Genomic DNA, 12,685 nt, shown 5'->3' with positions numbered 1-12,685 from the left:
TTCAATCAATCTGTCTCCACTGTTACAAGATAATCTGGTTTCATCAACTGAGTTGATAATATAATTTAGCCAGCGTGAAGAGTTTCCAAGTGGAAAGTTCCAGCGTTAGCCTTTCGTCAGAGCAACGACTAAGGGCTACCCCTGGGAAAGTAAGCCTTAGAAATTCTCTACGGTGGCCAAGGTACAATATCAATTCAATTGATTAAAACCGAATTATCGTGTAATCCCCCACCAGCGCAGCATTACAGCTTCTTTAGAAACTTACTCCTTGTCTCCCTCGTTAACAGACAGCGAAAGAACGAACATTTTCTTTTTTGTAAGTTCATACATTCCCTAAGTTTAGTATAGATTTATTGTAGCTATTTTATAAAATCGCAAAAAACTGTTGTTCTGCCCATATCTACTAGAACCAAAGCAACGACTTAAATAATTTAATACGCAAAACGACTTTGCTTGACTGAAGAATCGTATCTGACCAGTTACAAATGAGTGACTACCCCCACTCGCATGATTACACTTCACATTCGACTTTAACAATTTATATACTAGCGTATCTCCTAACTATGCATTTATATTGAAAGCTGAAAGCTGTTGGTTGTTGTATGAACTTTATTCTTACAAGGATTGTGCAAGTAGATACAAAAACGATGCCAGGTAAACTGATATGATTTCGACGGCTCAAATCTGCTCGACTACGATAGGAACAAAAGTAAATTCACAACGTTACCAAGACTCGGCCCGAGGCCTCTTAAACTGGTTGATTTGTGTTTATCAAGATAACAATTGACCATCATTTATACATTTATATGTAACGTTGGTGTACTGATACAATCCCGAGTCAGTGTGCCATCAAACGCACTTTATCATATCCAACGATTGAATCTCAACTTTTACTTTTGGTCGAGTATTTAAGCACAAACACCGTGCTGGGACATAAATCTTTTAAAAGTTCAAATTGTACAGAGCCTATATTTTTCATTGTATCTGTAGCACATCAGTATCTCTACAATGCAACTGTCGCTTTGGAATTGCCGAAAATCGATTCTTGAACAAAAAGCGCAAGAACAGACACCTCGAGAAATATGATGGCGGACACCATATTCCAGGTGACAATGATTCCCATAATGTCAAAACCAATATTGGGTAGAACGTTCTGAAGATAAGAGATGTATTTCTCGAAATTAAACTTAGGTTTCTTGGCGTTGTGTTTAAGTTTTCCGACAGCTCTTGCGGCTCCTCGAAGAACCATATCCAAAACCTCGCGTCGGGATCTCTTCGGAGTTTCACTGCCGTCGGGTTCCTTCGGTTTAAGCTGGTCGTCGTCCGAATGGCTGTTATTTTGTAGCCGATCGTCCTCGGAGAGTTCCGGATCACTTACAGTGACCTGCGGACGAAGGAGAGATTCTCCGACGTAGCTCTGCTTAGTTGATATCTCTTCCACTCCAGACTTGACTTCACTAGCCAGAGGGTTAGAATTCGCCTTCTTGAGTGGGAGGAGGTTCTCTTTGCGAGCGCTTTTCTTTGCGCTGTGTACCCTTCTCCACAGACTTCGCCCTCGCTTTTGACCCAGCTTTTCTTTTTGTCTCGGAGCGTCACGCTCGTTTTCTTCCTCTTCGGAACTGCTTTCGGGTCTCTCGGCCCAGGCTTTCACCACCACCGCGAGATACCTAGAAAAACATCAAAAACAAAATTAAATTGAAATCAAATCCCGAGTAACTTGTTGCAAAAATGATTTAGGAATCACATTTCGGCTCAGTTACGCCTTGTTCAACAAAGCCATTTAGCTCAGCTTATTTCACCCTCACCGCACACCTTGCTCGTAATTAGGCTTCATAAGGCTTCCTAAGCAATTCAACGATCTATACTTTTAAAGGCGGACAAGCTTTGCAGAAATAATGGTATTTCTCTCTCCAACCCTCCTCTGCTTAAAAAATCCAGTGTGGCAGCCAGATAATTCACGAAGTGGCCTACACGAAGTGTATACAGCGACTTTATTTCCCTAACTCTTACTGAACTGTTTTGCATACCATGAGTATTGTTTTGTTACCCAAGCAGCCATGCACAGAGGGTAGACAGCGACGACACTGGGAAGCAACGCATAGAAAGCGAACACTATGTGTCGCTGCTTGTACAAAAACAGAAATGCATTCACTGCAAGGGATGCGATGCTGTACACCAAAAGAACAGCCAGCGTAACCTGCGGGGCAAGAGAGAAATTCAACAAGTTATTCTTAAGTCTATAAAAATTGCTTATATTTCCTTACTAATGCAGCCGGCCCATTCTCAAGGAAGACGCCACATTTCGCGAAAAAAGCGACTTAATATGATGGTGGTGCCCGTGCTGTACTTAGAGTGCAAGGACGTAATTGTCAAGAAAAAGTTTAAATCAAAGTAATAAAACAATTTAACATGCCACCAATTTCCAGTTGAACACCAATGTATGCCCCCCTCCCCCTTGGAAAATCTTGCTCACGTTTTATACTTTGGTAACAGCCACAGTTTTAATACAATAGTTATGTTCAACAGTGTGTGGGAACCTGGTGCATTTGTTTCCCAGGGAAGGAGCCTTGACTAAGCAGCATGAATTTCGTAAATACGATAGATTAGGAATTGCAAGGAGCTTTACCTGTCAGACAACAACACATGGCAAGCACGCCAATCACTTACACAAGCCTTGTGAGCACCATCTCGCACTGATATTTAATGAATTTCCAGGTACCGAAACTTATCTTTTGGCTTTGCTTTACTACGCTCTGTGATTTGTTATGGACACTTGTAACACTATGCCAACCAATCAAATGTCAAATGTAACACAAAACCCATTGCGACTTGGTCATTCCGCTTTTTCGCATTTTTCAGGCCCTGGTTAAGTCCTGTGTTGTTAGTTTATTCTTGGAGTTCTCAACAGGTTCTTGTGATATGATATATGTGGTCTGATTGTACGTGAGACAACAACAGTGTTAGTTTTACGAAACACTTTCAATGGGTTTTCTATCTTACCCTGCACGCAGACGCAGATTTTCTCACAAATCTTCCCCTCTCTGAGAACGATACTACTCCTTGTCTGAACGTGATTGGTGAGTCCCTGTCGACCAGGTGCTTGGTTATCTCCTCTAAGGGTTAAAAGAGATATTGTCTGTCACTGCATGTCAAAAACGCTGACGAGGTAAAGTTCTTCCCAGGAACAACAGCGCATAACACTTCATATTAAATTGTTCCCATCAGAAATAGAGAATTAAACTTGTTCTATGTTTATGTTCAGAGATAAGTTATTGTTGAGTTTAAAAAGAAAAATAATCACCATACATAGAGGATGACAATTCACTTTTCTGGCTAGATCCAGTCTCGAGGTAAATTCTGCCGCTTAGTACTTTGTGCGCGCGCCAAAATTGCGCAAAACATCCTTGGGTTGCGTATGTACGCGCAATAGGGAAGAGCTTTGGGTTCGAGATTGGACGAGGAATAACGTTTAGCATGGATGCGCAATGCAGTAAAGAAGAAAAACAAAGACTAAAGTGCTACCCACCGTGAAACTCCGTCATAGAGTAACCAGTTATGTGCATGACACATACTGTGACGGTCCAAAACAGCGCTAAAGCAAACATGACGTAACAAGCTGCCAAGAATCGAACCACTTTCAGAGTGACGAGCGCGTAGTCCGGGAACTCAGATCTCGCTCCGTCGAGGTTTATTTTGACGTCCAACGTCTCGTCAAAATGAAGGCAGGCGAAGATACCAGCTCCACAGAACAATCCAAATGCCAGGGTAAACAGCGGTATCCACTGTGAGAAAAATTACACAGAATTTCAAGCCGTTCACTCAATGACGCCTGTCTGTAGCTAAAGGTTCATGAATCACGAAACAACGTTGCTTTTTCTTTCTTTTTTTGGGGGGGGGGGGTGGGGAGCGAATAGTCTAACTCTAATAGTCTAGCAAGGGTAAAGAGATAAAACTGAAGGGTTGGAAAGGTCAATGTGTCATCAATTTTGCCGATGATTGTGGGTCCTGACAATTTCACGTGTTTAATTTTCCTGAAGGGCATGAAAATTGTCCTTGCATATTGGAAACACCGGCAAGTAATCATATAGCGGGCTGGCCGGTCACCAAGATCTCGTTTTCACGTAAGAAATCCTGGTTAACAGGCAACAATCCTCTCCGGTTGCCGGAATGAAACATAAAGGAGCGCGTCATCATAAATCTCAGTACCCCAGGCTTAAATGATTCCTATGAGTAAATGGCAAGATTAGTCCCTCTAACAAGAAGATGCTATCGCTACTAACCCAGGAAGCTTTTTCTTTTATATGTGTGAGAAAAAAAGCTTTGACGACCTGGTTGAGCTATTGATCACCTCAAGAGTCCAACACTCCAACAATGCCTACCTTAAAAACTTTCTGGCATTTTTCCATTGTTTTGGGATATCTCTTATCTTCCTCTAGCAGTGACAATCCCTTTTCAAGCCAAGGTAACATTTTTTTGTTGTTAAAAATTGTGCATATAAAACACACTAGAAAGAGACTCAAAGACACCGAAGCCCATCCGTACGTATAGACTTGACGGGCAGCAAGAAAGTCCAATGTTGCATGAGCAAGGAGCATAGCGAGCCACAGAAAGCCACCAAGAACTCCTTGAACACGATAATTTTTATGCGAGTACCCCGTGAAGACAGACACGAGAAAAACAGGTCGTAAGACCTTGAACGTTCTAGTAGATGGCATATCAAAGTTTTCCGTGGTTCGGTGTGTTTCTATTGGTGGAGAGATGTTCCCTTTTCCTCTTTTACTGAACAGGAATCGAAACATGGCTGCCCAAATGCGATTCGATCTGCGGCAAAACGACATAAAAAAAAAATTATCAATCACCAGAACACATTTTTTCGGTGGAATTGTTTACAATAGGACTTGCGGTTGTGGAGAAAAATGCTTAAGTTACTAAATTCGTGAAGACCCTGTGACAATTTAACCCATTACCTTCCCCCCGCCCGCCGCTACTGTGCGGGCACCTTGAGCAATAAAAATTCAAGCCCGAGAGATATTGAGCGATGGTTCTGCTTGTTTAGAAAGCACCCCTACAGCTTCCAAAATTATACCCATTTCTTAAGATTAAGCCGATACCTTACTACTTCACATTTTAAAACTGCCTTTACTTTTTTTCAGTGATAAAAATAACTTTAGCGAGTTTTCACGACTGATTTATGCATCGAGACGACAAGAAATGCAAATATCTGCCAGCTCGTGGCGACTGTCAATAAAGTACATTTAAAAAGTAAATAGACAGGAACAAGTTTCTTCAGACAATTTATCAGTCGCTGACGAATTATTAGTTAGAATGATAACTCTACATATTAGAGAGAAAATAGATTAAAGAAACAGTTTAATAACGACATTATGAGTTAAATGAGCTTAATATTACAGATGCGGGTCGTGCGGTCATTAGTTGTGAAGGGGGAAATCATTTACTTGATTTGTAGAGGACACAAACCGAATCGTTTTGGATTGATATTTCGTTTTAACGGGCATCAATCTTTCGCCAGAAAGGTTAAGATTTTGATGAAATCAACCACGATAGAAAGCTCATCGCGGTCAATGTTCAGTGAACCGAGGTGTTCAGATCGATATTGCTATCAAAGTGTCAACGCTGGAAATATAATTTTTAAGTTTGACTACAAAAGTATTAAAGCAAATATCGAAGTAAAAGTTGCTAATAGGAAAAGCCGATTCTTTGAAACAACTTATTTCACAGTCAACTGATACACGCAGTGTACAAGTTATGTAAATTTCGCAGGTAAATTTCAGTTCAAACTGACACCTTTATAAACTAAACATTGTGTTACCTTTCACTGGACGCTGCATTTTGGGGTCGGTGTTAGACTTTTGAACTTCAAAACAACCTCTGATTTTTAAATATTGATTATAACGACAATCGACGAACTGAATTCGATTGCTTTCGCTTCAAGCACAGGAACGTTTTGAAGTCATTCGTAAAGCGAATTTGTATGACGTATGTAGTTGCTAATTGACACGATCGAAACGTCAATCGCTAACTCAAACACCATTCCAAAATAGTTATGTCAACATTCATTTCCGATAAGATTGCCTTCATGCAAAAATATAATGCTATTATTATTACGTTTTGCCGTTAAAATTCGCTAAGAATTTGAACAGATCAAGGTTGTGTTTACTTTTCAACATGCTGAATCACCCCGATTTTATTTCTGCCCGCTTCGCTTCGCGCTTGTTGAGCTCTAAAAGTATTTCATGCTCCCACTCGAGAAAACAAAACGAATGAATATGAAAACAATTAAAATCCGATGGACTGTCAAACATATCGAACGTCACCAGTCGAGAGAAAGATAAGCAGCAACTTACTTCCAAATAAGACCTTCAGCTCAGAGATCGGTCCAAACGTCGTCTGAGATCGGTCTAAAAGCGGTGATTGCGAGACTCCACGGAATTCCGTTAGTTTCACCGCCTTGTTTGGTGAATCAGGAAATGTTTGCTGGTATGCAGACGATTTGGCTCACTTACTTACACTGTCTTTAACTCTTCCAGGTCGTTCTGTTTTAGATGGACGAGAGTCTTCTCCACATACATAGCTAAAGACTCATGGCATTTCGTCCGTGATAACTAATCCAGAGTATCAACAAAAGATACATTTGCATAAATGAATTCATTTCGAAAATATCTTAAGACAAAGGAAGTCTTAAAACTAATTTCCGCCTGTGGCCTGTTGCCCCGCGGAGTTTCTTAGAAAGAGCCGACTCCAATCCGCCAATCCCTGACGAGTTTTTTAACATTACATTGTACGTGCTGATCGTTATCACCTTTTTCAGTGGGGTACGATATTTTTCTGCTTTTTTTCAAAAAGGAAACTATTTATCAGCCGAACTATATACTACAAGCTTCCCTTTATTTTTTTCCCTCCTATCAGTCATGGGTACCGGAGTTATTCTGCAATCTCTATCCACAGGCCTGGATACCCTCGGGGTTGGGGTGTCCTCTCAGAAACAGGCGATGCGCTAAACTCAATTTTTCTCCTTTATTTAGATTTTTTTTTCTTTCGACTTCGCCGAGAAGGAAGGACTGCGCTTAGTCTGGAAGAGACCGTTCATTAAGCGTGATCCAAGGGAACCCAAAAATGACTTCCCCACCCCTTCCCTCACGCTTGTTTGTTGGTCACGCTGGCCAGAGTAGAAGAGGTGTTTCAAAGAGTGCATTGTTTTTCCCACTTGCACCATGGAGCCATCGCATGTACACGCATGGCCATGAAATCAGTAGATCACTGTCAACTTATGCAGCGAAGGAACGCTGGGAAGTAAGGTAGATGACCGAGAGCGTTCTCGTATCACAGGGGTACGTCAGGTCGCCCCTGTCAATGAGAACAGTTTTTTTTGATTCACGTTCAATAAGGCCACGATAGCACCTGACCTGAACCGAATTGTCACTAAGGGAGGCGTCCAGGGATTCCCGTGATCTATTTCTTTGCGTGCGACTCCTGCAGAGAGAGAGGGAGGGTTGGGGGGTTGGGAAACACTTATGAGACGCCCGGGTGAGGGTGTGCAGCCGGGGTAGACCTTTCATTAAGCGACGATATTCAAAAGGAAAAATCACCAGAGCTGCGTTATATATATCAATCTCCCTCTTGTCAATTCTAGATTATCCCAACAGAATGTCTGTTACAGTTTACACATATTTTACACGTTCAAGAGCCAACTAAGTAATAGGCTCCTGACACGTTAGATTATCATATAAGGAGTGGATTTTCTGGAGTCGAGGTATTAAAAGGGAAGGAAAGTTATGCTGCCAGGTGATTGTGATCAACTGCCAACTAGCTGCCAATTCATTCAAATATTTCCGAGTTTACAACAACAACAAAAAAGGGTCACTGAACATTTTGATTTTCAATTCCTTTCTTATACCAAAGTTCTCTTGACGCTAAGTCTGTATATGTTACTCAGTGGACACTATACAGCCAGCAAATTGATTTTGCGGCCAACCACAAGGCTGGCTGCAATTACAACTCTTTGATACTTGTTTTCCCAAATATTCTTGCGGCAATCCACTTTCGTGGCCCGTCATGAATACGGTTTAAAGAGGATTAATAAATAAATCGTTGACGAGAAAATCACGCTATCCTATTTAATTCGCGTGATTTACTGATAGCATGCCATGGATTGAACAGAAAACACTTATTGATTGCAATAATATGTTAAATAAACAGGTTTACAAAATAATTCTTCCGTCAGCATCGCGTGATTTACTCATTGCGTGTCATGATTTGCACCGCAATAGTTATTCGAGGAGCGGCAAAGGAAATAAAACTTGAATAAAGCAAGAATCAAATGTAACCAAGAAATATGAGAAAAGGTAACTGGTTTCCATCTTTCGTTTAACGATGTCAAGTTTCAAGGATGATTATAGTCTGCTTAGTTCTAATGTTTCTGCTTTGTTGAGTGAATCCACCTCTACTGTCATCACAAATATAATTGGTTCTGATTTTAGACCTGGATTGGGAAATTTTGTTTCTTTTTTTTTTACTTTTGATTATCTGCCAGACAAGTTATGGAATAAAATAGACGGAGATTATGCAGACACAGTACTAACATAATAGTTCAACTTTCCACAAAATACATGTAAGGATAAACCATGCTAGAGATATCTGTCTTAAGAAGGTCAAACAACATTTTTACTGTATTTACTACCAAGTTATGGAATTTTGACGACTTAAAAGTCTATTCGGGACTCGGAAATTATTTTCAATATTGCCGCAACTCAGAGTTCCAACCATGTTTGCCAACCCTGTGAGTTGATTAAAAATGAACTCTAAGCCAAAAAGCCGATTTGGTTGATCTCAAATCAAAACTGATTTCTGTATCATGACCGCTGATATTGAAACTGAGTCCTAATATTTTTGCCTCATCAGAATTTCCGTTGGTAAACCAGATGAAAAATTCTAAGTGCAGTCAATTCGATGGAAAATTGTAGGAATTTCCGGGAAAAAACAAAATCAACCCTGAGGGTTACCTCATTTGCTCGATTCTACAATCATGTCCACAGGCGTAAAAAAGATAAGCATTTTATTTTGTCAGACCAACTCGTTTACCCCTACGCCACTTAATACTACTAAACAACATATCACTCCTATACTCATGTGACTTCAAATGCCACATTTTTACGACTTAGTGTTTGTTTTCAGGTAGAGATTCCAAAGTCACTACCTACTCGTTGTGAAAATTTGCACTTGGCAAAGGAACATTCCAACAAAACGTAACAAAATAATATGAAATCCTTCGGTTTCCTACTCTAACACCTAGCACGCTTTAAATTCCGCCACATCTGATTACGAAAAGATTAGTTGCGATGGTCCTCTGACTGCACACTTTGCTCAACAAACCCAGATTCCTGGGGGACATTCGTGGCCACCATTCTGCAAGCTCTTGGTCTTTGAGTCCCCTGTTTCCGCTATATTTCCTCCAAGAGCGGCCTTGGGTGTCTTTTGCTGTTCAGTTGCATTAGAGGGTAATGCTGTCGGAGTAGACGCCTCGACTGAGCTCCCGCTTGTTGCTATGGTGGCTAATGTACCCAAAGAAGTCACCCCGACCTGATCAGAGGCGTGCTCTCCGTTATGTGAAACGCACGGTAAGAATCCGGGGGGACATTCCTTAACATCATAGGTGGACGGAAGTTTCTGATTAATGATAGGAAAATTTTGTCCGAGCTCTGCTGTCAAGAGGATGACCATAACGGCGTTGAATAGAAACGTGTTCATTTTTTGAGATGATCTAAAGAAAAAAAAATTAATTAGTTTTCATTTTTCAAAAGACAGGAAACAAGTTTGATGTTTTCATCGCCCTACTGTCTTCTCAGTCTTGTGACGTGAGTGGAAAATAATAACTTATACTTCACATTTGACCTGAAAGAGTATCATTGGTTAATCGAGACTTTTTGTGCAGAACAGGCGTTGAAGGGCTAATTAAGAACCATAAATAGAACAAGAAAGCGGAAAATAGAATTTCACCCTCTTAATTTCTTCGCGTTCATTTTCTAATTAAAGTTCCATGCGATATGGCGCATTTTATTCAATACAAACACGAACAAATCATCGAAAACGAAATATTATGATGTTGTCTCCAAATCCTTGATACTAAATGATACACCACCATCAAAGATACGAAAACGACTGCGTGTTAAAGGGAAAGTTTTGCTGAAAATCTTGACTTATCTTCTCTCGATTTACCACGAAACCGATTGATACTAACAGACGGATCATTAACCTAATTACTGTTGAAGTAAATGAATAAACCCCATACTTTATCAATAATTTCTTGTTATTTGGTTCTTTTCTAGCATTTAATACTCCTCGTCACAGGAAGTCGAAAATAATTCGATTTCTTCTAAGGTTCGACTTGTGCATAATAAAAATTATCACAGGTTACCGAATATCATCAGTTTGTAAAGTTCTCGAGGATTTGCACTTCTACGAAAGATTTCACTCCCACTTGATGAACAAGACTTTCTTTCTCTTTTTTTTTTCTTCCTTCTCTACTTTAGTGAAAGCTTTTAAGTAACAATAGTTTTAAGCAGTGAGCACAACCTTAACGGGAAAAATTCACCCTGCTGAAGCAATAGCAATTCGCGTACGTACCTTTTTGGTGCCACGCAACAAATCTGTGCTTTATTTGCGACGATTTTCACGTAGCTCAAAGAGACTTCCTTTTCTTTCTCAACCTTGTCAACTGGTGAAACTTTACTCGAGACACAGCCCTTATCGTGCAACTAAATTGCTACGTCTGAATTACTGAAATCCTACACTGAAACACTTTTTAAACTTTTTTTTTTTTTTATGAGGAATGAGATCCTCGTGAGATCCTCCATTAAAACAATTCCCTTGAAATAGATCAGACACCCTGGTTACCAGGCTACAAACCTCCCTGGTTGCCGGAATGAAACATGAAGGATCGCGTCATCATAGATCTCTGTACCCCAGGCTGAAATGAGTAGAGGACAAAATTAGTCCCTCTTATACGAAGATGCTATCGCCTCTTAACTCAGGAAGCTTTTTCTCTTATATGTGTGAGAAAAAAGCTTTACTAGGACCTGGTTGAGGCATTGATCAGCCTAAGAGTTCATCAACTCCAACATTGCCAGCCTTAAAAACTTTCTGACATTTTCCCATCGTTTTGGGATATCTCTTATCTTCCTCCAGCAGTAACAATCCCTTTTTAAGCCAAGGTAACATTTTTTTGTTGGTAAAAATTGTGCATATAAAACACACTAGAAAGAGACTCAAAGACATCGAAGCCCATCCTTACGTATAGACTTGACGGGCGGCAAGAAAGTCCAATGTTGCATGAGCAAGGAGCATAGCGAGCCACAGAAAGCCACCAAGAACTCCTTGAACACGATAGTTTTGATGCGAGCACCCCGTGAAGACAGACACGAGAAAAACAGTAAGACCTTGAACGTTCTAGTAGATAGCATAACAAAGTTTTCCGTGGTTCGGTGTATTTCTATTGGTTGAGAGATGTTACTTTTCCCCCTTTTACTGAGCAAGAATCGAAACATGGCTGCTCAAGTGGAATCTACTTCCTGTATAACGACATAAAAAGAAGTTATCAATTATAAAAACACACTTTTTTGTGGAGGGGTTTCCGACAAGACTTGCAGTCGTGGAACAGAATGCTAAAGTTACTAGCTTTTTATAGACACTGTGACAACCGAATTGTCACGAAGAGATTTCCTTGATTGCTTTCTTTGCGTGTTACTCCTGCAGAGGGGGGAGGGGGAGGGTAGGAAGGGGGTTGGGGATTGGGTAAAACCAAAAGGACGCTCGGGTGAGGGCGTGCAGCTGGGGTCTTTGAGACCTTTTTATTATGCAATTATATTTAAGGGGAAAATCACCAGGGCTGCGGTAAATCAACCTCCCTTTTGTCAATTTTAGGATACCCAGACAGAATAATTATTACAGTCTATTTATATTTTAAACGTAAGATGTTCATACAAGGACTGTATTTTCTGGAGTAGAGGTATTACAAAGGGAAAAGAAAGTTATGGTTGTCTGGTGATTGTGATCAACTGTCAACTAGCCGCCGATTCATTCAAGTATTTCAGAGTTTACAACAACAACAAAAAAAAAGAGTCACTGAGCATTTTGATTTTTAATTCCTTTTGTATTGCAACGTTCTTCTGACGCTAAGTGAACACTTGCAGCCAACCATAAGGTTGGCTGCAAACACAACTACTTGATACTTGTTTTCCCAAATATTCTTGCGGCAATAAATCTACTTTGGTGGCCGATCATGAATATTGCTTAAAGAGGATTAATAAATAAATGGTTGATTAGGAAATCACGCTATCCTATTTAATTCGCGTGATTTACTGATTGCATGCCATGGATTGAACAGAAAACGCTTATTGATTGCAATAATACGTTAAATAGATAGGTGTACAAAATAATTCTTCCGGCAGCACCGCGTGATTTTCCGATTGCGTGTCATGAGTTGCACCGCAATAATTATTCGAGGAGCGGCGAAGGAAACAGAAAATTGAATAAAGCAAGAACCAAATATAACCAAGAAATATGAGGAAAGGTCAACTGGTTTCCATCTTTCGTTCAACGAAGTCGAGTTCCAAGGATAATTTATAATTAGAGTCTGCTTAGTTCTAGTGTTTCTGCTTTCATTGTTGAG

General features: G+C 40.3%; 2 protein-coding genes across 3 annotated transcripts; both read right to left on the bottom strand.

Annotated features, from left to right (window-relative positions):
* Window positions 1–305: 305 nt before the first annotated feature.
* Window positions 306–6,761, bottom strand: LOC113680779 (uncharacterized). 2 transcript variants are annotated; one of them, XM_027197825.2, is made up of 6 exons: window positions 6,366–6,761; window positions 4,380–4,821; window positions 3,527–3,782; window positions 3,001–3,113; window positions 2,028–2,197; window positions 306–1,667 (listed from the first exon to the last, which is right to left on the bottom strand). In XM_027197825.2, exons 2-6 carry the CDS (start codon window positions 4,797–4,799, stop codon window positions 1,004–1,006), a joined length of 1,623 nt encoding a protein of 540 aa, XP_027053626.2. In that variant the 5' UTR covers window positions 4,800–4,821; window positions 6,366–6,761; the 3' UTR covers window positions 306–1,003. The 2 variants fall into 2 exon arrangements, with proteins under 2 accessions (XP_027053626.2, XP_027053625.2); XM_027197824.2 differs by lacking the exon at window positions 6,366–6,761 and adding an exon at window positions 5,831–6,007.
* A 2,297-nt stretch (window positions 6,762–9,058) lies between these two features.
* On the bottom strand, window positions 9,059–10,814 carry LOC149046693 (uncharacterized). The gene is made up of 2 exons (XM_089203855.1): window positions 10,642–10,814; window positions 9,059–9,778 (listed from the first exon to the last, which is right to left on the bottom strand). The coding sequence occupies exon 2, from the start codon at window positions 9,763–9,765 to the stop codon at window positions 9,382–9,384; it is 384 nt and encodes a 127-aa protein (XP_089059981.1). The 5' UTR covers window positions 9,766–9,778; window positions 10,642–10,814; the 3' UTR covers window positions 9,059–9,381.
* Between the last annotated feature and the right edge of the window lie 1,871 nt (window positions 10,815–12,685).

The sequence above is a fragment of the Pocillopora damicornis genome, chromosome 4 (genome assembly GCF_964200805.1).
Source record: "Pocillopora damicornis chromosome 4, jaPocDami1.2, whole genome shotgun sequence".
NCBI lineage: Eukaryota > Metazoa > Cnidaria > Anthozoa > Scleractinia > Pocilloporidae > Pocillopora > Pocillopora damicornis.
The sequence above is the reverse complement of the archived record's forward strand: the minus strand, read 5'-3'. Positions and strand labels throughout refer to the sequence as shown.